At 45.0% G+C, this 24,036-nt stretch overlaps 1 protein-coding gene across 1 annotated transcript; it reads right to left on the bottom strand.

The window, feature by feature from the left end:
* Positions 1 to 150: 150 nt before the first annotated feature.
* LOC139641268 (capping protein, Arp2/3 and myosin-I linker protein 3-like) lies at positions 151 to 23,587 on the bottom strand. The gene is made up of 40 exons (XM_071515569.1): positions 23,530 to 23,587; positions 20,720 to 20,814; positions 17,563 to 17,613; positions 17,396 to 17,455; positions 16,985 to 17,106; positions 16,711 to 16,805; positions 16,291 to 16,361; positions 16,094 to 16,167; positions 15,910 to 15,985; positions 15,717 to 15,805; positions 15,492 to 15,586; positions 15,140 to 15,226; positions 14,347 to 14,456; positions 14,138 to 14,215; positions 13,951 to 14,027; positions 13,246 to 13,350; positions 12,981 to 13,050; positions 12,416 to 12,497; positions 12,134 to 12,230; positions 11,741 to 11,795; positions 10,796 to 10,968; positions 10,472 to 10,540; positions 9,910 to 10,003; positions 9,071 to 9,169; positions 8,839 to 8,958; positions 8,607 to 8,720; positions 8,019 to 8,194; positions 7,772 to 7,859; positions 7,525 to 7,644; positions 6,914 to 6,980; positions 6,338 to 6,525; positions 5,619 to 5,698; positions 4,912 to 5,085; positions 4,054 to 4,252; positions 3,197 to 3,971; positions 2,830 to 2,933; positions 2,471 to 2,597; positions 1,689 to 1,760; positions 1,431 to 1,538; positions 151 to 695 (listed from the first exon to the last, which is right to left on the bottom strand). Exons 1-40 carry the CDS (start codon positions 23,585 to 23,587, stop codon positions 655 to 657), a joined length of 4,635 nt encoding a protein of 1,544 aa, XP_071371670.1. The 3' UTR covers positions 151 to 654.
* Between the last annotated feature and the right edge of the window lie 449 nt (positions 23,588 to 24,036).

A 24,036-nucleotide genomic window follows, 5' to 3' on the forward strand; every position in this document is an offset into this window, starting at 1 on the left:
ACAGTGTTTTATTCATACAGTGAGGGTACTCATACATAATATCTTATTTAGTTTTTCTATAAAATATATTACCTTTCAGTTCCTGAAAGCAAAACTAGATATAAATCATCAAGTTTCATTTGATAAGAAGCAACTCATTTTCAAGTGTCAACCAAGGCAATCAACTGTATCAGCAGTCAAAAATGCATTGCAAATTTAGAAATAACATTCTAATAAAGACATTTCTCTCCTGTCTAGCGTTAGCCACAATGCTCAAGCATTTGGCTCCATCCATTGGCTTTATAGCACAAAAGTGGCAACAATCAGACAATGATCATTTTGGGTTTTCTAAAGTAGCAAATACCATTCAAATACTGTAGTCACAAAAGAGTTCAGCGCGTTTCGTTTCACGTGAGAGGAAAGCAAAGACAGAAACACAGTGAGGGTCGAGGGAGAGAAAGAGAGAGAGAGAGAGAGAGAGAGTGAACAGCACATTAAGGAGTGAGAGTTCAACATAGGCAAGTGATGCTTTATGATATCTGTCATATGGCGCCGTGCGACATTTATCTTCAGGCTCCCCCCGCACATGTTTCTTTGTTTCCACCTTTGATGAAATGCTCCACAGTTGTCATGACAACGCTCTGGCTGGACAGCGGCAGGTGAATTTCCCAGCCATCACAACAGCTCACTGTGACCAGGTGCTGAGTTGATGCTGTCTGTAATATAGCAGAGGACAGATTCCTGATCACTGACAGTGACTATTACATAGAAACACTGGTTAAGAATCCACTAGGCAGACTAATAGATGTGATGGTGATCAATTAAGCCTTGTGCTAAGGATAATAACTGTCCTAAGTGGGGACTAGTGGAAACCGTCTAACGCTGTCTAGGCAGCAAGTCAACCACATAACATACAGTAACATATTGCTGCTGGTGAAAACCTCATATCTCCAAAATGTCAGGAACTAAGAAAAAATGTCTTGTTTTTAACTTCACAATTATGCATTTTTCAGTTTATCCAATAGGTTTTTAAAGGTTTTCATCAGCTAAAGGGTTGCAGAACCTTTTCAATCCATAGAAAACCATGTAATCCTTCAGTTTAAGTTAAAACATGATAATCAGCAAAACTGGAGTTACTTGGTTTTCACCTAACAATGACGATATCCATTTTAAATATGCCCTTATATAAGTGCATATAATAACATGTATTTACATTTGTCTATTTATGATATTTCAGACTATAAATAGTAATAATAATCATATTTTCCAATTGCAGCACATAGTTATCAACTCACTCTTGGTGTTTGATTACCACTTGTCACTCACTATACTGCCCGCCCCCACCCCACTCACACACACACACACACACACACACACACACACACACACACACACATTTAAACTTTAAAGGAAAGGACATATGTAAAAAAGAGTAACAGAGAGACATGTACCAGACAAGTCCAGTGATTTATTTCTGTTTTGGGGTAGTCTAGGTTTTTTCACGGGGGGTTTGCGATTTGGGGGCTTCTCAAGGTTATTAGGGCTATCCCTGTCAGTGCCTGAGGTGAGTGAGGACAGGAAACACAAATAAACAGTTAGATACAGACGCTTTACGCACAGAGTAACAGACACGCATACCGAACACAAGTATATTCCACCCTGTTAGATAAATGATAAGAGAATATAGTACAGAAAAGACATCTGTGTACCTGCGTCACATGACATCGCCTTTCTGTTCCTCTGTGGCTTCACTGGTGCCTGCGGTCTCATTCCTTCTTCACCTGAACGACAGATATCAAACACACAATCATTCGCTATGTTTACATGCACCGAGGAAACTGGCTATTGGCCATCCTTCGGTTAAGGTCTTCTTCGGGTTTAGCTGTTGATATCCTGCGATTGAATAACGCTGTTGCCATCAATAAACCAACTAACAGAATATTCCTGTCCACCTGTACTGTCCCGCCCACAGATAACAATAGTTGGTTATTTCTAATACAAACTGTAGGGAAGAAATTATCCCAGTAGTAAAAGTACTGCTTGCCGCCAAAGTTTTTGCTGTTCTTTTTTACTTTGTTGTTTTATGTTGACATGGCTTTATGGCATTTACTCTCGTTGTTCTCTCCTGACTAGATCCTTGCTTGTGTTAAAATCTCTAAAAATCTAAAATTATAAGTCGCTTTGGATAAAAGCGTCTGCCAAATGGGAAATTGTAAATTGTAAAATGTGCCCATAATGCTGTGTGAGTCTGCAGTTTGCAGATGGCCAAAAAACAAGAGTGAAAGGACGGTTACATGCTTCAGTAAACAATTTAATGCCACGGTAAGCCAGGCATCTTAACCTGGTTTGAGCTTACCCAGGTTGTTCTAACCGAGTTATGACATTTACATGTGCCAACCTAACACCAGGTTACTTAAATAACCGGGTTAAGAATAGATTTCTCTGTACTTGTAAACTTTGCAACTTTTTTTTGCAGTTTCTGTGTGAGTACCTTGACTTGCAGCTCTGTCTGGCAGTCCATGCACTGGCTTGCTGACAGGAGGGGGCACAGGAGGAGGGGGCAAGTTCCTTTCAATGGCTGATTCTTTTGGAAAAGTCACATACGAGCACGTCTTTGGCTGTTCATCAGATCAGAATAGGAAACATGAATAAACCACAAGGACAAAGAGGACCATAGCAACTGGCAAACATGCTGTAGTTTACAGTAATTGCCAATGTCAGCGCGCACACTGTAGTATATCAAGATTAATTTCTTTCACACAAAAAACAAAACCAGAGCGCTGTTACAAACATGACAAATTGTGCAGATGAGGCTTGCCGACCAAATATAGATGACTAAAAATTGCACACCTTTTCTGGAATAGGAGGCGGTTGACCTTCTGAATCTCTTCCTCTTTCTCTCTCTTTCTTGTCTATTTTTCCAGGATCCTTCTCTGCATCTTCCTCCTCTGCACCTACAGATGAAAGAGAAGTGATTGTAATCTGGGTTGAAAAGTGTTACATACAAATTAGACTGCTGCCATCTGAGCTGGCAAGAAGAGAGATTGCTCACTCTTTTTTGGGGCTCCTTTGAATGTGAAAAAGACAGGCAGAACAGACCAGAAAAAATAGATTTGGTGCTTGCAGTTTGTTCGGTAGCTAGTTCACTGAAAATTATTTGTCTATGTGCTTAATTCCAAGCTTACATACTGCACATTAGCGGTGGATGTTGCAGTACCTGGTAGAGTACCTGAGCTCTCTTGTCGATGCCTCAGCCTCAGCTTGGGCAGGTTAGGTTTACTGCTTTGTGGAGGAGGGTCGGGTTTGGACGCACAGGCAGCAGCTCGACCAGAAGACGCCCCTCCTCCGCTCCTCCGTCCCTCTGCATGCCCTCCCGCTGCGTCCGCACACGCGTGTCTATCTGCTTGCGCCTCCTGCTGACACTGATGCCAGTCCGTCGCGGTTGCCTCCGCGCTTTTCGGGGGATCCGTTTCCTGCTTTGGCGAGGGAGTCCTGTCTGACGGGTACGGAGGCAGGGGCCTTTGAGCCAGATGCAGCGCCTGGACCTGTCTGTCCGTCTTCCTGCCTGGATGCCTGCTCTCCAGCCACTGATGATCAATCTGTATGTCTGTCGGCCTGTTCTCTGACCATGACCTGTCGACCTGTCTGCCGATGGTCCACTGTCTCTCCATCTTCCTGTCGATCTGCCTCTGCGTGTGTCTGTCGACCGTCCACTGCTTCTCCAAGCGTCTATCCGGATGCCTGCTCTCGGTCCAGTACCTGTCTGTTTGTCTGTCTGTTGTTTTCGCCTCTGCGCAAGTTCTCTCTGATAGCCTGTCATCTAACCACAGCTGGTTAGGCTGTCTCTCTGCGTGTTTCTCAGGATGTCGATCAGTCTGCCTGCCTTCCATCCACTGCTTGTCTGTGTGCAGCCCCTCCGTCCGCTGTTTGTCATCAGCCCAATGCCTTTCTGTTTCTACTGGTTGTTCAAGACCTGCATCCACTTCAGGTTTCTGGCAAAGGAGAAAAAGAGAAAGAGATCACACCCGATGCAAACCTCCAGTATAGTGAATACTCATGTTACACTGACTGTACCTCTTTGGGAGAGTAAAATGGGTGTTTACTTCCCCCCATGCCTGGATGCGGTATGCCCTGCACTGGCGGTGGGCTCAAAACGAGGGCGTTTTTCCCCTGATGATCATTCACTTTCCCATCAGCCCCCTCTCCAGGAGATCCAGCTCTGGCAGCGGACCTCGGGGGCTGCAGGAGCGTGTATACATTCTCTGTGGCCGTCCTGAGAACGGAAGTCAATTAAAGAAATGAGTCTGCACGCTCCTGTCTTAAATGTAACAAGCGTTGACAACAGACAGAAGTGAATTATAATTAGGCTGTGTCATACTACTCCCAGAAATCAGCTATCTTGCTATCATAATCTGTATTAGACGTGCAACGTGTTAATTTCTAATCACTGGGCTGAATTGTCATCACTCGGTTGGATCCAGTATCGGAGGCACCGGCTGTCATCTACATCTGTGTACACAAACTGGTATCAGCCTGTCTGCGTTTTGGCAGCTATCAGCCATTTCTCATATCAACAAAGAAAAGAGGGAGATTTAGAGAGTTATTTGTCAGAGTATTTATGGAGTTCAGTAATGCTCATTGTCCTTTTAAAGGAAAAAAAAACAGAAAACAGAAGAGATAGCCAGTAGAAATGGCCCTGTCATAAAATAATAGAAAACTTGTAGAATAAAATGGGGGAGGGAAAATGGATCACTGCTTTGTGACACAGTGTATAAGTATCTGATACATTGCACAGCCATGTTGTGTGTTCAAGGCCATTCCTTTGTCAACAGTAATTGCCTGTGCTACAGACTGAGTTGAATTTGTGTTTGTGTGTGTGTATGGGCGGGTGGAGGGGTGGAGGGTGGGTGGGGGGGGTTAATGCACACGAACCCTGTGGGTGCTGTGGCAACAGTGTGACACTCTTCTCCATAAACCTCTCCTCCAGACTCCGGCCCCTGATTGGACACAGTTGGATTGCGGTTTTTACGGAAGCCGAAGATGGCGAGCATGTTGCGCCTCTTCTTCCTCCTCAGAGAGTGGGCTTTGTGCAGAGAGGAGAGCTGACTGAAGAAGGTGAGAGAGGTGGAACGCACACAGACACACAGTAAAATCGTCATTGTGTTCACACATGAGTCATCGCCATTGTTACAAGATTTGTCATTTATCAGGACCTGTAATTTTATTTATTCATAGCCATTCACGTCCGGCGTTTCTCCACCCCTCTGCTTCTAGTACCTCAGCCGCTTGAGTGTTGCTAGGCTACGCCTCTTGGCACACAATGATTTATCTAGAGGGCATTTATTTAATATTATAAATGTAATAATATTAAAAGCTTCTACTTAACCAGATGATCTGCAGTGTGGTGTGTGGAGGGGGACAACATTATTCTGACAAGCTGTGGCAGCCAGAGGCCACTCACTGCAACTATTTCTCATTTCAGCTCACCCAAAGTGACAGGCTCGCCAACATGATGGGTCTATATGGAAAGTGCTGTAAGGTGGAGCTCACCTGGTTTTAATTAAACACACCTCAGCTGAGTTTTGGTCGGCCAATTTTAGAAGCGCTGGAGGAAATAGAACAGTAAAGAGGACACTTACCTATCAGGGAGGACTCTTTTAGTGTAGAAATCTGGGAGTCCATCATCAAGAGGACTTATTCCTCCATTTTCACTGCAGTGCTGTACACACACACGCACACACACACACACACACACACACACACACAGATTTGGCGTACTTTCATTCATGTCTTTTTGGCGAGGTCAGTTTACTTGTACTGGGTTTCATTTGCAAAATGTTCTGTATGCAATAATACAAATGGATTATACTGGCTTCAGAGAGATGACATAACCCAATTTCAGCGATCCACTTTGTATAGATTACGCCTGACAAAGGCAGGAATCATTCTGAAAAATAGAGCAGTGCACTGCCCTTGCCAGCAGGCCTGAACATTAGGAAATGGCAGATGGGAATTATGCATAGAAATAAAGATAGATAGATAGATAGATAGATAGATGGATAGATGGATAGATGGATAGATGGATGGATAGATAGATAGATAGATAGATAGATAGATAGATAGATAGATAGATAGATAGATAGATAGATAGATAGTCTGTTTCCATGTAATTAAGTCTTTACATGTATAATTTGCAGGCTAATTATCTCTGACTGCTAGATTTTGCTCTTGGACAAGAAAACATAAACAGTGGGATCTATTAGAGTGAGTACAGACAGTGTTTACATATATATTGGAATATCACACACAGTCTCAGATTGCCATGTATAAAAGGGTGCTGAGATCAACCCCGCCTCACCATCTCAGAGGGGATGTGTCCTGCTCTGTGCCTCCGCGGAGGCCTTGGCCGAACCCGGGTCACATGATGGAGCGGTACGCCCTGTGTGGGCAACTCCGACAAACCCTCCCAGGACGCAGAGCGGGACAGGGGCGAGGAGAACGACGGCACAGAGGGGGGGGGGGAGGAGCTGGAGTCGTCACACAGGCCTGACAGCAGACAGAGATGAAAGGATTAAAGGATGCGTGTGTGTGTGTGAGAGAGAGAGAGAGGGAGGAAAAGGAGTTTTGAGAAGGTGCAGTGGAGCAGACAGGGGGGAGGAATCATGGGGAGCTATCATCTCTGCTTCAAAGACATGTAACTTCAAATTTAAAACAATTGCCGGCTGCTGTGAAATATATTGACTCAGGTCTCGGCTCTGGCCAGATTAAAACAGCCATTAATAGACTAGATGAGATAGATGGAGAGAGAAAGAGGGGAGAGGAAAAGAAGACCCGACTGAAAAACACACTAATGGAGCTCTAAAAGAGACGGGACGGGGTAAAGAGCAAGAGAGGAAAGACGGAGAAGAAAAGGATAAGAGGATTCAGTACTCACTCAGCCTGGTGGAGACGGGTCGTATCCGTCTCGTTCTAGAGCTGTGCTTCTTAATGGCTATTGTGTCCTGGAAGAGAAGAGGGAGATACAGAGATGCTGAGGGATAATATTCGAATCAGACACATAAGTATACAGCTAGGAACAAGTAAAACATGTCATCCACTGCGAATGATGCAGGCCGATCAGTGCCAATCTGCTCTCAGAGATTTGTCAAAATCGTCCTGGTGATGTCTGAGAAACCACATTTAAGTTAAACATTTTGACCTGTAATTATACAGTAATGCCCCCATTAGGCTAATCGCTGTAATTTGTAAGGATGGCTTGATTTGTGTAGCAAGTTTCATGTCAAACAGACTTATGGTGTAGGAGTTTCAGTGTTTGTGATGTTTCAATGTGACCTTTCAGTGTTTGAAATTTTGACCTTTAATTATAGCATTTCCATCAAGCCAATCAGTGTGACTTTTTGTAACACTGGAACACTGTGAAGATCCATCATCCCTCCACCTTTCATCAAAATCAGACCAGTGATGTCTGAGATATCACCTGAGATATTACTGTTGACGGACAGACAGACAGACACACAAACACGCAAGTATTTCAGCAGCACTCACTATGCTGGTGCCCAGCTCCTCATCAGTGATGTCCAGAGAGTCTCTGTGTCTGTGGGACCTCCAGCCGGTTCCGCCTTCACACGTCCCATCCCAGCGCTTCACCTGGGACACCTGCCGGGTCTGAGACATACAGTACGCTGAAGCCCCTTTAAGACTCACTCAATCTTTCTTTCTTTCACAAGCACACGCACACGCACACACACACACACACACACTATAACCTTTACAATAACTGCTATGTATTTACAAGCGTCTTATGGGTGGCGTAGAGCTCCTGCAAGATTTGGTCCACGATGGAGTTGGTGAGATAGGAGACAACCGACAGCTTCACTTCTCTGGGGAAGAGGAGTTAGAGAGCAAGGAGGGGGAGAGACGGACGGGGAGAGAGTTTGGTAAAAAAGAAAATGAGAGCAAATCAATACCCTACTTATCAAATTTAGACTTATTACTGCAGCCGCTGCTCTCCCTTTTCCCTCTATCCACCCCTCTCTTACTCCAAGGCTCGGTGAATATCCTGTGCCGCTCGCTCCATCAGAGCCGTGCGGATAGCGGAGCGAGGAATGGACACTCGCTCTGAGACAGACGAGAGAGGAGGACTCAGTCTCTCTGCCGCGGAGGATGATAAGGGACACAGCTCACGACAGAGAGACACCATGGAGTCAACGATGACCTGCAAAGGCATCCGTTGATTAGTAACCCAAACATCTGTTATGGGTCACAATGTGAATAGCAAAAACCGTCCATCTTAACGAGTTATTTAGTCTCATATTCAGCCTTCAAATCTTATTTTTCTTAAACCAAGAGAAACATTCTGCCAGTGAGGTGAGATAACTCCACTTGTTTTCAATGCAGATTAATTTGTTTCAGAATTTATTTCTAGAAATTATTGTCACTATCTTGAAACAAGTCAGATTAAGGCAGATCACTGCACTACTATCAAGAAAATGACACTTGATTCTACAAAGTTGATTTGCTTTTTCTGCACATTTCTTCAGTTATTTTAAGAAAATTACGATGTTAGGAGTCAATAATAGACTAAATGACTTAAGATGGAGGTTTTTTTTGCAGTGAATCAAAACTACCTGCAGCTCCTTGTCTGCAGCTTTGGCAAGTTCCCCGGCCAGAGAATCCAGTCTCTGTCTGACCGGTCCGTCCACAGAAAGCACATGAGCCAGCTCACACAGTGAAGGGTAGAGCTTTGGAGCAACAGAGAGAAAATATGAATTTGTTATTGGAGCGATAGTACCGTCTCACACATACAAAATACTATACACATACTGTACGTCGCGAAACAACACGTTTCACATCACTCACGGCGCGGGAGTTCCTGGCCTCTTTTAGCACTTGTTTAGCAGCTTGAATCTCCTCCATTTCTCCGACACCTCGCAGCATACACACCTGCTGCTGGACACGCACACACAGGCGCTCCATCACCTTGGAAACAGACAGGTGGGGAAGTGTTACAAACTCACAAGTGGTATGCGTACCCGTCGGCAAGCACACACACACACACACACACACTCACACACACAGAGACAAACAGTACCTGTTCGGCAGTGCTAGTGACCAGGCCTTGGTGCAGCCGGAGAGCCTGTCTCTGGGAGAAGCGCTGGGTCTGGTTGTTCCTCAGCAGAGCGCGTTGGATCTGAGGACCAGAAGGGGCACAGCAGAGGCGCTGTCACCCACTGTCATTCACACTATCACAAATATACCGGTGGCCACAAAACACATGACAAGGAGAGGCGAAAGAGAGGGAGGTGATGACGCCACGGGCCGACTGTTGCAGAGGAAACGGAGTGCAGTGAGGCGGAGTGGAAGGGTGCAGTGGCTGAGAGGCAGATGAGAAGAGGCTAAAGACATGAAGGGAAAGTCAACCCACAATCCTTTCACATCTTACATTTCTGGTCATTACTTCATTAGCTGAATCAGACAGTGCCGCTATTCTGTATATAAGTGTATTGATTTCTCCAGAGGCAGGCTTTTAGAGTTACAAAGACTCCGTCATGAGACAAGATTGGAGTATCTGTCCTTTGACCCCACATGGAGCGCTAGATCTGCTCTCTCTCTCTCATCTCATCAGGAATTTACAATTTCTGAAGCCTCAACGTCTGCTCATCTCTTATCCAAAGCCCTTAGAACCGGGGTGCTCTAATGCTTCAAATGCAAGCTATAGAACTGAAACTTGTTTTGGAGACGATGAGATCCAAGATATTTTCTGCCTTAGTACGCCAAAAGGACACGAAAGGACTTCTATCGCAGACCAGATTGATTTCTTCAAAGCTGCTACAATTTATTATTTATTTATTAATTTATTATCTGTTGACTTAAATTTTGAATTCTGGGTTGATTTTTTCTTTTGACAGTGGGTTGGTCTCAGATGCCAACCTTGGTCAGTGCCTGCTCTGTCCTCTCGGGGGCGCTGCGATACGCCTGGCTGATGTCACTGAGGGGTAGGGGCATGTACTGCAAGGTGAAATTACTGAGAGAGGAAAGAGCAGAAGAGGAAGGAAGAACAGAGGAAGGGAGTGAGTTATAGCAGGAGACAGTAACAGACTAAAAAGAGAGAGAAAATTAAGTGGGTTACAGATTCAGGGGTTAGTTAAGGTTAATATCCCCACTGGACAGAGCTTGTCCCAAAATATCCCTCCCATGCCATGCGATGAGTGAGTAATACTTTGATCTTTGCAACCATGTCATCCTTAGCCTAAAGGTAAGCCTGGACCATTTAAGATAGCAAAGTGGAAAGCAACAATTTGCTGGGTTCACGTTAAAAATTTCAACGTGGTTAAATGTTCTAAAATAGCAGGAAATTATATCACAGTTTCTCAAAGACATTACCCTCATTACAGCAGCTATATAGGATATCATATCATCTTATTTGTTGCCTAAATTCTGGTGTACAGATACAAATTAGAGGTTTATGTTCATGATGTTTTGATACTCTTACTGTTCAAGTGCGCGGGCCACATCAAGAAATCCCGTTGCGGAGGTGTTGTTGCGATCCCATGTCACACTCCTGCAGGGCAAAGTTGTGAGTTGCACTGAGTCCAAACCTCAGAACACATGCTTAGGCTCCAAACCTCAGCACACAGCTTAGGCTGCAAAAACAAGGCATCCCCTCCTTCTAAATTCTTCCCTTCTTGCTTCTTTCCCCCCTTTATTTCTTCCCTCATCCTCCTCATCTGTGATGTGTACTTCTCTTTCCTCTCATGCCTTCGCCCACAGAGACACAGCATCCCTATTAGCAGCGCCTCTGTGTCTCTTGCTTTACCTGAGCGTGGTGTTGATTTGCAGCGCTTTGCTCAGCATCTTGGCCCCAATGTCGTCCATGTTGTTCCCGCTGAGGTCCACCTTCCTCAGACAGGTGTTGCTGCCGAGAGCGTTGACCAGCACTGTGCCCCGAGAGCGCAGCCGCGAGTCAGTCAGGGACAAAGACTGCAGGGCCTGGAGAGGAAGAGGAGGGATGGGGGGATAAAGGGTAAGTGAGGTTGAGGAAAAGCAGAGAGAAACAGAGAGCAGGAGGTGGGAGCAGGTTGAGTAACAGCTAAGGTCTGGGAAATATAAAAGCTACATGAACATGGCACAATGTGTCATAGCTTTGTAAAAAGAGTGAATAATTCAGAAAGCACAATATGTCATATCCTTCAATAAAAGAGCAAGGGACTAAACACAAGAGCTGTAGTGGGGAAGGTTACTGCATAGTGCTGTGACTGAGTTTTATAGTGAGAACATGAGTTTACATTGTGTATGTATGAATTATTTACAATATGTGTGTGGTTATATAGATATTGTGCATGCAAGGAGTATAATAATCATATACATGGCTAGAGTTCAAAGCAACATAAAAATTGTGTATCCAAGAATCCAGAATATTAACTGCAAGTGTAAATATTGAAAAGGAGTTTTAAATGGACCTAATGTAATAATGCTTTCACTTGGAGTAAATGTATGTGTAACTACCTACATTGCACCGTCCTTAGCCAAAGGTAACAGAAAATTCACAGAAAGTTCAGTCGGTTCATTATCTTTGTTATTTTTCCTCTTCATGCATAATGGAGTGAAACAGGGACTTGAAATTTTCTGTGTCTTTGCAGCAGATCCATTTTTCATTCGTACAATTTGTTATGGACTTTCAAACAGCGGTGCCAGCACACCTTTAAAATTTGCATTGTACAGTATGTTTTTTTATGCGTGTTGACTCTGCATTATCACTCACACATTCCTCCTCCTGTATGAGTTGAACCAGCTTCTGCAGGACCTCGTCCAGAAGCCTGCAGGTACAAACCGGGGAGAGAGAGAGAGAGAGAGAGAGAGTGAGAGAGAGAGAGAGAGAGAGAGAGAGAGAGAGAGAGAGAGTGACGAGACTGCATGAGCTGGCACAAGCAATTTCCTGCTGCTAGCATGCCGCCTGCCTGAGGAACGACAGGCGCTCTGGAAAATGGAAGAAAGTCATGCACACAAGCACAAACAAGTATATTCAAGCTGGCACATGCAGCACACACACACACATACACACACACACACACACACACACACACGCACACACACACACACACATACACGCACAAACAAATAACTGCAGTGAAGCGAGAGAGAGCAGCAGCAGTACCTGTTCTTGATGTTGAAGTTCTTGCCCAGATGAAGGTGTTTGAGGGAGGGGTGTCTGGAGAGGGCTGGTAGTACTGAAAGCAGGTCTGCATCAAGACCTGTCAACACACACACACACACACACACACATGGATGCACACACACACACACACACACACACACAGCTCAACATTGTGTGATCCACTAACAGCCCACACAGACCTCACTTGCCCGAAGACAAAAAGTCAAGCCCACTTTAAGAGTTCTAGTTCAAAGAGCGATGTGTTGCAGAGTGCCTCCCTACCGTTGTCTGAGATGTCCAGAGTGGCAATGGAGGAAACTCTGGGGAAGAGCTCCTGGACTACAGCAGCACCTGGGGACCTGAGCTGGGGTGAGAGAGAGAGAGAAGGAAAGAGAGAGAGAGAGAGAGAGGGAGGGAAAACCAACATGTGCACACATAATCAGGTTTAAAGTCATAATCACATGAAAAATTACTTTTTCACCTTGGTAGATAATTTTCCATGCCATACACCTATTTAATAATAAATGCCCAGAAAATTAACACATTTTTTATTTTCTTGTATCTTTAGATCAGAATCCCATTACTTTTATCTCCTAGAGTGTGTTTTTAATGGTGACCTCATGCTGCACCAGAAGGTGTAACCAAAAATACCAACCAATAAAACCATCACAGATTTTTCCCGCCCCTCCCATCAAATAAAACTGCCATTCGCTCCCTAACTGATATCCCATTGGTTTAAATTAAGGAAACAAGAAGATTTCAAGACGTTTCATTGTCACTTTAAGCATGTATCAGTGCTGTTTTAGGTGAATGGACAGGCCTTTAGATGTGTCAGATGAACTCCTACCTCACAGCCGCTGATGTCCAGGTGCAGGTCGTTAATATGAGGATTGGAGGTTAAGCCCATCAGGAGAGCCCTATGGAGACAGAAAGAAGAAAACTGAGTGACGGCGAAAAGACAGGCAGAGGAAGAAGTGGGGGTCTGGTCGGCTCTACTGAGCATATCCTGGGTTTAGTAGCATTTCACACTTATAGTCTGCCTCGGGTTGTAAGGGAGGACGGATGAAAAGAAAGACATTTAGAGAGAGAAGGAGAGGAGGCCTGGAGATTACCTCAGAACATCAGGGGGCAGTTTCATGGAGGCCAGGCTGACATGGGTGAGGCTGAAGGCTGAGCTGAAGAACTGACGGAACAATGGCAGCGTATCCTTCACCTTTCTGTCGGATCAAAAAAACAAGATATTAAAGAGAGGGCGCATAAAGGCAGAGAGATGATACTGATATCGAGAGAGTGGGGTGAGGCTAGCCACACAGAAGAGGTGAGGTTACATTGTTGACATGCTGGGTAAATATGAGTGCAGTATTGAGTGGAGAGTACTGACACCGAATGAGAAATAGAGTGAAAATTGCTTCGGTGAAAGAGGGGGAGCTAGTGGGGTCAAATGATAGATAGTTCTGCTTAAATATTCATGAGTCTTATCTATGCAGACGGCTGAAAGTTCTCGTTTTAAACGGCATTAGACACACCCACAGAGAGGAAACACAATGTTCCAGTGATTCCCACAAAGCTCATTTCTGATTTCCCATTAAAGGAGAGATGAAGATAATGACAGATAAAAAGAGAGGGAGAGAGAGAGAGAGAGAGAGAGAGAGAAAGAGAGAGAGAGGGAGGGAGAAAGAGACAGACAGTAGGAGGGATGAAGCCTATAAGGTGAAATAAAAAAGGTAATCCTTTTGAAGATTAGGTTTGTAGTTCCACTCAGTGTGTCTCTGTCAAATCTAACTAAAAGAATAGGGAATCTTAAAGATATGACTAACCTGTGAGAGAAGGAATTTTTGGAAAGATTCAAAAAGGAGAGATCAGCGCAACACCCCCTCAGAAGAGCCCCAAATAACTGCGTGAGACAGAGGATGGAAATTGAAAGTTATTCTGGGCAGACGAGAGATGCATTTTTTTCAAACATTGCAAATAAACATTACCTTATCCAAGCCATTAACTACTTACTGAGTCCACAGAGCAATCTGTGCCAGACAGATCCAAATGGACCAGGCAGTTGGGCTGAGATAAGAAGAGATACAAGTTCTGCAGACAGAGAGATAGAAAAGCATCAAACGGAGCGGAGAAAGGGCCATACAAATGCAGCAGTGTGTGTTATGTTTCCATATAAATGGAGTGCTGTGTGTTATATTTGCAGATGGGCTGCGCTTTCTGACCGAGGCATCCTCCCCAGAGAGGACCCCCGGGTTCTTGCTCAGGTCCAGGTGCAGCAGAGAGTTGGAGTACTCATCGCTGGAGCACAGAGCCTGAGAGAGAGACACCACTCCTGAGAGAGGGGAGGGGAGAGAGAGAGAGAGAGAGAGAGAGAGAGAGAGAGAGAGGCAAGGTGAGCAGACAGACAGACAGATAAAAGGAATGAGAGAAACCAAGAGAGAGGGAACAAGGCAGAGACATGGGAGTTGTATAACTATTAAAAGACAGAGAACGCTCTCAAAACATTTTGCGTCCCTGCATTATTCATACACATCTGCAGCAGGCAGCAGCAGAGGTAATGTGAACCAGTGCGTAGTATCTGACTACTTCAATTTAATATTTAAATTCTCCACAGGGCACAAGGTAAGATGAGACAGTAACGGGGGGCGTGCTGCCTGCAGGGTAGGATGGTTGGCAGTGGAAACATCATAAATCACTGCGCTGCTGTAGCAGGACAGAAACATGAAACAAAGCTGTTCAGAGGAGAATTATTTTGGGGTATTGAGGTTTATATCCCTTAACCTATAATCTAACACAAGCTTTGATAGCAGGTCAATCAGCTATGGCTTCATAAAAGCAGTTGTAGTTGTTAATTCCACTTGAATTCCTCCTGCCTGGTGAGTTACTGTCTTGCATTAAATACCAGAAGAGACTTCTTGCAAATTGTAGGGGAAATAATATGGTGAGGCTTCATTGAAATCAAAGGATGGTAGATACGGAAAGCAAGGAAAGAAAGAGAGAGGGGAGCATCCGAACCTTTGGAGGAGAGCGAGGTCTTGGAGAGGTTGAGGAGACGAAGTCCTTTGCTGAGGCGACACACCTGCTGGATTAAGTTGGACACACCTACACCATGCATGGAACAGATATGAAGAAGAAAAAAACATAAAGTGGAGGAAGAAAGCCCAGGGCCAAATGGTTTGTACATTTATGTCTTTCAAACACACACTTCATGTCATCTAGACCAGTAAAAGTCAGTGAAATCGGGATTTCTTTGGCTATTTAACCAGATCATCATGCCCCCCCCCCCCCCAAACATCTTTGGAGTCCCTCTAAGGGGTCCTGGAACCGCTGAATCAGACAACCATGAGCAGTTGATGGTTCATGATACCTTGGTTGTCAAGTGAGTTGTGGGCCAAGTTCAGCGAGTGGATGACAGAAGCAGGATTCTCTGAAAGAGCAACTGACATCTTCTGTGGGAAGTCTCTGTAACGTGGGTCCACAGATATATACAGACAAACACGTTGCACACAGACAAACATATAAGCAAACAGAGTTTATAGAATAGAAAATGGATGGGAACTAAATAAGAGGTGCTGAACGAATTTCAACCCACGATTTTAGCCCAGCGTTCTCCAGAGTGATCTCCTCTAGGCTGGAGGATTTACTGAGCGTGTGCAGGACTTGCTCCGTGACCTCTGACCCCTGAGGCAAAAGACACATTCAAACTACATAACATTTCACCTGTTTGTGTTTGGCATATATCCTACTTAAAACCTTTACTCAGCTGAAACAAAGTGGATACTTACTATCCGCAGGTCTTTGCAGTACAGCTTAGTGAACCAAGTGTTGTAGGCCATCGACGCAACAATAACTGCCAAATCCCTGCAAAAGATAAAAATAAATCAAATGCTGCATCTAGATTTATCTGGGTTGAGGTACCAGGTTGGGATGTGATATATTTCGATCGCTCCGGCTCTCCTTCTCCCTCACCTGCTCTCCAGGTGGCTGAAGTCCAGCAGATTAAACTCCCGGTTGTCCTGGGAGTGATAGATGGTGTCCACATCCTAGGAGCAAGATTACCCATGAGCCTATTTGCCACAGTATATGACCCCTAATTTTGTGCACGGTGCTGCATATAACACTCAAAAGCACTCACATCAACACAGGCACAGTCCCACAGCTCTTACCCACTGCACTTCCTCCTTGCAGCTGATACCATTATAGTCGCACAGAGCGGCGTAGGTCTCTGAGAAGCCTCCTGAGACGAGACAGGCGGGAGGAAAAACAGGATAGGGAAGAATGAATTTTAGATGATGTGAACAGCTGCTTCCTTCAGCAGTGGGGAGAGAACGGGAGAAAGTACACACATAAAAATTTGTCCAAATAATCTATCTTTTATTTGTGTGACAGAGCAGTTTAACAAGAACATCTGGGAACCCGTTTGTGAGGCGCGCTAGCCTGCTTCCTCTCTCCAGTCTGCCAAGTCGTAGGGTGCCTGTGCCTCAGTGTGTATCTGTGTGTGTGTGTGTGTCATGTGCAGGCGAATGTTGACTGCGCGTGTGTGCATGCGTGCAAAATCCCATGTTCGATGGTAATGCCTCCTTTACCGCAGGCCCTCTGGGTTTCCACTGAGGTCTCGGAGCTGGGGGAATACTTCCTGCTGCCCTCCGAAAGGTCACTGTCTGAATGACAGATGGAAGGGCTGCAAGGATGAAAGAAAGAAAAAAAACACACAGAGAAGTATGAGACATAAGAAAGAATCTTTTATCTATTGATAATCGAGTAAATAAAGGTCACTCTTCTTTAGATTTGGCAATTATTGACTGCTAAAGAGATATGTGATGTTTCAGAGTGAAACTGACTTTCCTGTGAGACACTTACGCAAAAACAGAGTTGTTGAATATTCGAGACAGGGCAAAATTAACATGGCTGATCACATGATTGAGGTGTTCGCGTGACTGAAACCTCAGGGAGTAGCTGGACTTGTCAGTGTCGATGATAACCTGCACAGAAATCCACAACAAAGCGTTAGCGTTTGGTAAGAACGGAACCGTAGATGATTTTCCATGATTTATCTTGCTTTAGATTATCTTCAACAATAGAAAATGAAAACTTAATCAGACAGCGTTCACTGTCGCGATGGCTGTTTTGATAAATGCTTTAAATGCTTCCGCTCATTCCTTGAAGGCCAACATGATGTAACCACTCCATTATATGACTGTTCAGACAATAAATTAGCTGTAACGGGGTTGTGCAGTGCATATAGATTTGAATATAATTGCTAAAATTCACCTGATGATCTGGATGGGAATTCAAGGCTCGAATCTCCAAGAAGTTGAATGTGGTTTCTACCTATAGCCAAAAATGCAATTGACGCCTTTGTAGTTAATACATAAAGATGTTAGTGGGCATCATAAAAAAGGCTTCATGCTGTAGCGGGAGACGGAGAGCCTTAGTACCTTAGTGGGAACCTTCGGCGCCAAGAAATAGAGCCGCCATGTTGTGAGGACCTAAGAAAGGGAGTAAAGCAAATTTAATCAAGACTGAGCAAAAGTTCACTGCACACTCAGAGTCCCCGTGGGGAGAAAATGCTCTTGTGAGTTACCATGGTAATGCTGAGGGTGAAATGAGACGTCCTCTCTATATTCATCTATTGATCCAGCTAAAGCCCTTTATGTCAGAGACACGTTCTTTGACGCTATGTACAATGGATTTACATATTGCATATTACAGTCTGAAAAATGATAGTATGATGCCATGGTCTAATCATATTCTCACAAATAAGAGATGTACTTTTATTAGCATTGCACGTTCTCTCTCTCTCATTTTCTGTATCCCCCTCCTTGGTCTAGAAAACTGTTCATGCAGTAACATAATACATATATCTCTCACAAGCCCACACGTTGAGACACACACACACACGCACATACACACCCTCTAGGTGTCAGCTAGCCAATGTAGAACTGTCCCATCATGCATCTGTCCTCCTTTATCATTTAGTATCCATTGTGAAAGTCTACGATGGCTACGGTGGCTGAACCAAAGCCGTATCTAATTTTAGACACACAGCATGGCTTTGGGCTAAATGACCAACAGTGTCGAGTCGTTCAGCACCATCTCCCCGGATCTCTATCTTAAAGGGGAATGCCGTCCATATTCAGTAGTAGAACGTGTCTTTCTCTTCCCTTCGGGCTGTTCTGTGATCACAGGCAAAAACTTTGACTCAGATCCAGAGCCAGAACTGCCCAGCTGGGTCGGTTCACATGTAGCTCGGATGCTAATTTGGCACGCCCCCTTTCTCAGTACAACGCAACGTCAATGTAATCTAAGACGTGAACCTGGCCATTTCGAAGCGACCTGGGAGCTTATTTCTGTGTCTGTATCCATATGTTGTTGGCAAGGTGCATTTTCTGTCATACAAATGTGATTCTGTTGCCGACTGTCGATCATGAGTGGCGATGTTTCTTGCGTAAACCTCGCTGCAAACATTGTTTACCCACCAGACAAACAAAGAGTAATTTTATGGCTCCCAACCTGCCCCTGAGCACTGCCCTCTGCTCTTTTTCTCCTCCTCTTCTGCTCCGTCGCTCCCAATCATTTGCTCCATTCTCTCTGATGCCCCTTCGAAAACACTCCCTGTGGACGCCCCCCCCACCCCCCACCCTCCCTCCACCTCTCTCTCTCCCCAATGAAAAGCAGTAATTAAATTATGGCACTCCCACTCCTGCTGTATTTGTAGAGAGGGGAGCTTGACACAGGCCTGTCAGCACCACACGTTCTGACAGCCTCTACACCCACACAATAAGGGAGGTGTCTGAAATGTAGTCACTCAAAGTGTGTGTGTGTGTATGTGTGTGTGTGTGAGAGAGAGAGAGAGAGACATAGAGAGCGAGAGAAAGAGAGCGAGCGAAGGTTCTGAATTTCACTTCAAAGACTGTCTGAAGGAGTTGATTAAAAAGACCAGATTGTATCACATTACGGTGATGAGTTGGGGGTTTGGGTGGCAGTACAGAGAGAGTGTATGAGTAAATAGGAGTAAATCATGCTGATGGAGCAGGAGAGACAGAGAGAGAGAGAGAGAGACAGCGCCCAAGAGAGAGAGCCTTATCAAAGTCTTCCACATCAAAGAGAGACCACACACATCATGCTTATTGTGGCATATAATTATGCATGAGTGCAGTTGCGGGACAGATATTCTGATCTTCTCTTGTTTGACTGTTTTGGGGGGTGAGGCCTCTGTAAGAAATCAACAAGATAACTTAATGCAACCCGGTTAGTGCAGGTATAAAGATAGAGCACAACTTCATTATCGCTCATCATGACCTTAAACAGGCTCCGACCCAGCAAGCCCCTTGCATCCAGTCTGATCTTGACCTTTCTGTGAAATATGAACACAAAACCTCTGCATATTTAAGCTAAACTTTCCCCAAAACCCTGACAAACTCCAATCGTTTCTTCGATCACACGCGAACCCAGCAGGAGTAAAAATTCTAGTTTTCCGGTTCAGCCTTTAAGAGGAAGCAGTAAATGAGACAGCGATTGGACGGAGATGACTGGAAAGATGTTCCTGGCAGATAGACATATCAAAGTCTCCGAATATCAAAGTGCCTACATGCAAAAACTCTCCTAACCGCCCCGTCCTCGCCACATGATGAATCATTAAAGCGTCCATCGAGCGAAAGCGCTGCTCTGCCAAGCCAAAGTCTGCTCAGCTGGGGGTGAAAGCTCATTGGCTCATCAGGGGATTGCAGGAGGGGCAGCGGGAGTTACTAGTCGTTGGAGGGAATAAAAACACCACACTGGCTGCACTGCAGATGGATAGGGAATTGTCACAGAGCCTCGGTCTTGCTTATGCAAACACGTGGTTTAGTTGCTGTGCTTGGAGGAGAACCGAATTAATACAGCAGACTCTGTGTGCGTATGTTACCCATGTGGGATGAGCTACAGTGTGTGTGTCCTCTGAGCATGCATGAGGTGTGTGTGAGGTGTGTATTTAGGATGTTACAATATGGGTAAACTTCCAATGTCCTGTCTAACAGTCTGATCCATAGTGATAAAGCTCATTGCCCCAGATTTTGTCCAGATAGCTGGCAGGACTTCAGTCACTCAAATAGATATTTCATATCTCTGCCCCATATTCTCTGATGAAAGCACCCCAGAATCAAAGGCGGTGAGCTGCTCAGCCCCCCACTGCCTCCACAGTGGGGCTCACAGAAACCGAGCCTCACAGGAACCCACGCCCCGCTCCCACAGATACTGTCTATGCTTTATTAATCCCTCCAAGCTGCCGGCACAGTCACAGAAGAGGGGCAGCAGTTCTATTGGAGTCAGTAAGTGACCGCAAAATTAAAAGACATTCACTCGCACTGTTGTATCACGGAGCGCTTAAGCCCTGCCACCCTGCTTCTGCCTCTGCTGTCATTATGGGACATCTCATAACTGTCGCAGAGATCCATTGACCCAGTGGAAGATAGTTTCAATGGGAAACATGCACCAAATAACATCGTTTCTGTGTGTAGAGGGATTAGAGAGTTCTTCTACAGCAGCAACCTAATGGTAAAACAGTGACCCATCCACGCAGTCCAGCCCCAAAATCAGTGAATAGATTCAACTTACCAATATTCTGTCCTCTGTTTTGCCGTTTTTGGTGTCAAGCTTAATGCCACGTACAAACTTGATTGATGACTTATCAATAATCTTCCTGATGCTTTCTGTGGATGAAAACCGTGACACAAATATAGTGTTAGCAAAACACACACAGACACATAGGGGATTCTCTCTCTCCTCTCCCTGTCTGTCGCCATCCTTTAGAATGGGTTTAGAGATGAGATGACCACACAAATCAACTCAGTTCAAATCAAAACGGAGCAGTAAACAAGCTTGACCTTTGGGTGGACAGGCCTTTATCCACCCCTTCATCTGCTAACTGAGGGCAGCGCCAGGCATGTCATTTGAAAAGACTTGTTGTTGTGGCATTTCGGATAGGGAAACAATCCAGCGGCCTCTGAATCTGCGTACATCCTGATGAAATTTGCAAATCTTTTAAACGCAAAATGATAAAATCTGCACGTAACACTGGAGCAGCCCAGAGTGTCCTGACAGTTTTCTGTAAGTATAGAGGAGACAATTTAAGTCTCCGGTAAGTCGGGATGGAAGATGCATTCTGTCTTTGTATTGATTACTACATTGGCAAAGTGGAATGTCTTTGTGTGTACTGTAAACAGTTTTCTTCCTTGGAGATCAAACTGCCAATATTATATGGATCACGGCCATTCTGTGTTTTGTATTTTTCTCTATATTGTTCAAGTAAGCACACCAAAAATATCAAACCTCACCCTCAGCCCCTGATTGGTGCAGATCCTTTGCACAACTGGTGAAGAATATAGAGGTCACACACAAAACGATAAATGATGCTTATATTGTCTATATTTATCCTCTTTATATTCAGTGCGTCCCACTGAAGAAGGCAGTCACAAACTAAATGCTTGTGTCTCTTTGTTCTTCTGTGCCAGAAAATACAGAAGATAAGCATAATTTATTGTTTTGTGCGCGACCTACCAACTGTATATTCTTCAAGAAAGCACACCGCAATGCCATTTCCAAACTGTTCTGACTTGTGGTGCCATCCAAATGGTTAACAATATGCGTTCTGGCTGTATGCTGAAATCAAGTCAGTGTTATCGCCTCCTTACAGACAAAAAATGAGCGTGACGCGTCCGTGCATCAGTTTCTGTGATTCACTGAGAGGCGTTCCTGTCAGCGGTGTGACCCCTGACTGGAGGAGATAACCTGGCCGAGTCTGAGGAAGTCTCTCATTGACAGGCTATAGGACTACAGTATAAACGCCCTGGATGGACACTATAACCTAACCCAACTGATGAGTGTGGAAATGAATGAACTAAACTGTGGAATAGAGTTTATCCACCTTTTCAGGCAAAGTCCTAATATACATCACAGCAAGTATCAAACTAGGTAAGCTAAATGAAGATTGTTTTTTTTTCCTAGAACAAAAGCATAAATGAATGCTTTCCTAAAAAATAGAATAGATTTGTATTTATATTGATGGTTGTTTACTGTATGATAATCACCTACTGGAGGACTTGTATTCACCTCAGCACCACTGCACACAGTTACGAGGGTTAAGGGAGTCAGTTTAACAGTAATGACAACGGAGCTGGTGATACAGATGGTGACAGTGACAAAGACTGAACCGACAGCGGTGACAATAATCTGAGTCCATCCAGAGATGAGATGGGGGCTGAGCAGATCTCATTCGGATGACCTTGTGCAGCCTGCAGGCCACCTGGGCCACGGTGGCCCGATGCTCTGCTCCTGTCAGTCAGTGACGGCAGGGCGGGAGCAGAGGGGGGGGGGGGGGGGCAGGAGGAGGTGCTGCGCCTGGCAGGTGACTGAATGGAGAGGCAGGGATTCCGTTGGATTAATCATCACAGTGTGCTTAATAGAGCCATTAGGAGTAATTAACACAGCAGAGAGTCCCTGCTATCCTGAGCATGTGCGGAGAACGTGTTGTGTTGTGGTGTGTGTGTCAGTGTGTATGTGTGTACTTGCGTGCGTGCGTGTGTGTCTGTGTGAGTGTGTGTGTGTGTGTGTGTGTGTGTGTGTGTGTGTGTGTGTTTGGTTAAAGGCTACTGTGACTTTGGCTTGTGTGAGCTGCTCCTGTTTGAGAAAGGAATAAATATTTGTGAATACTGTTGCACAGTCGGATTTGCGAGCTCGTGCACGTTGTTGGCAAGATACGGTCAACATCTGTCTTTCTCTTTCTGTCCGTCTGTCTGTCTGTCTGTCTCTCTCTCTCTTTCACTTTCGCACACACACATACACACGCGCGTACACACAATCACTACTGCGCGCTAGCTGGTTACGCTGCAGAGAAACAAAGATATTATTCTCTAAGGCTCACGGTCAATGAGGAAAAAATCATATTCTCAGTTACAATATGATAATAAATATGCAGAACACACCATTAACGTAGCGGGGGACAGACCGCTGTGAAGACCCACGAGTGGGCTACACACCATTATTTTCACAACGCCCCTTTTCCTCTCTGGCCTAAGGCGAGGGTTTTTATTACCTGATCCTCCCCGAGGGGCATATTTAAAGCATAGTACGTCCCCCCCCCCCCCCCCGCCAACACCATACACACAACACACTCTAAATAATTCAGCCGCGGATAACTAATTCAACATTCAGTGAAAATTCATCCCGGAGAGCTTTAGGACAAAATGTAAGGTGTTGCTTATGATGATCATCCAATGCGTCTGTTCGGTCGCAGCCTCCGCCAGACGCGCGGAGGAAAAGCATCCTGTGAGCTCCGATCGCACACATGCTGAGGGCGATGGCATGGTAAGACCAAAAGGAAGATAGGAGTAAAAAATAATAATAATAAACAGCTGTCTTTTACCCACCTGTAATATCCTTGCTGACACTGACGAAACAAGAGGCAGTGATCTCTTTAGAAGCCATGTCTGGTCCGCTATCACCGCCCCCCTTGCTCTCCCTCAGTAATGAGCAGAAAGGATGGTCTCTCTCCCAGGCATTCCAGCAGAGCATCCGACTGCCCAGCTCGCTTCCTGGAAGAAACCCTATGGATGTAGATGTGGGAGGCTAGTGGGAGCGACAGAGGATGGAGGGGGGGAGGAGGAAGCAAGGAAGGAAGGAGGGGAGGGGGGAGGGGGGAGGAGAGGAGAGGAGAGGAGAGGAGAGGAGGGGAGGCTGGGAGATCATTGAGGACTAATGAGGTGGCAGTAGTTACCTGTGAAAGCACAGATGCATGCAAGCGAGACATTCATAAGTAGGCTAATGCATAAAAAAAAACTGTGGTTGGCTGTAAAAAGGGATGTAGTGAAGAGTGAACCTTAGTTTTTTAATTATTATTAAATTATTATGACATAAATTCATAGTATAGATAATAA

This window comes from Centroberyx affinis, unplaced genomic scaffold, assembly GCF_046629955.1.
Source record: "Centroberyx affinis isolate AG114_WGS23_722 - 3 ecotype Tasmania unplaced genomic scaffold, CSIRO-AGI_Caff_v1 ptg000359l_1, whole genome shotgun sequence".
Classification (NCBI taxonomy): Eukaryota; Metazoa; Chordata; class Actinopteri; order Beryciformes; family Berycidae; genus Centroberyx; species Centroberyx affinis.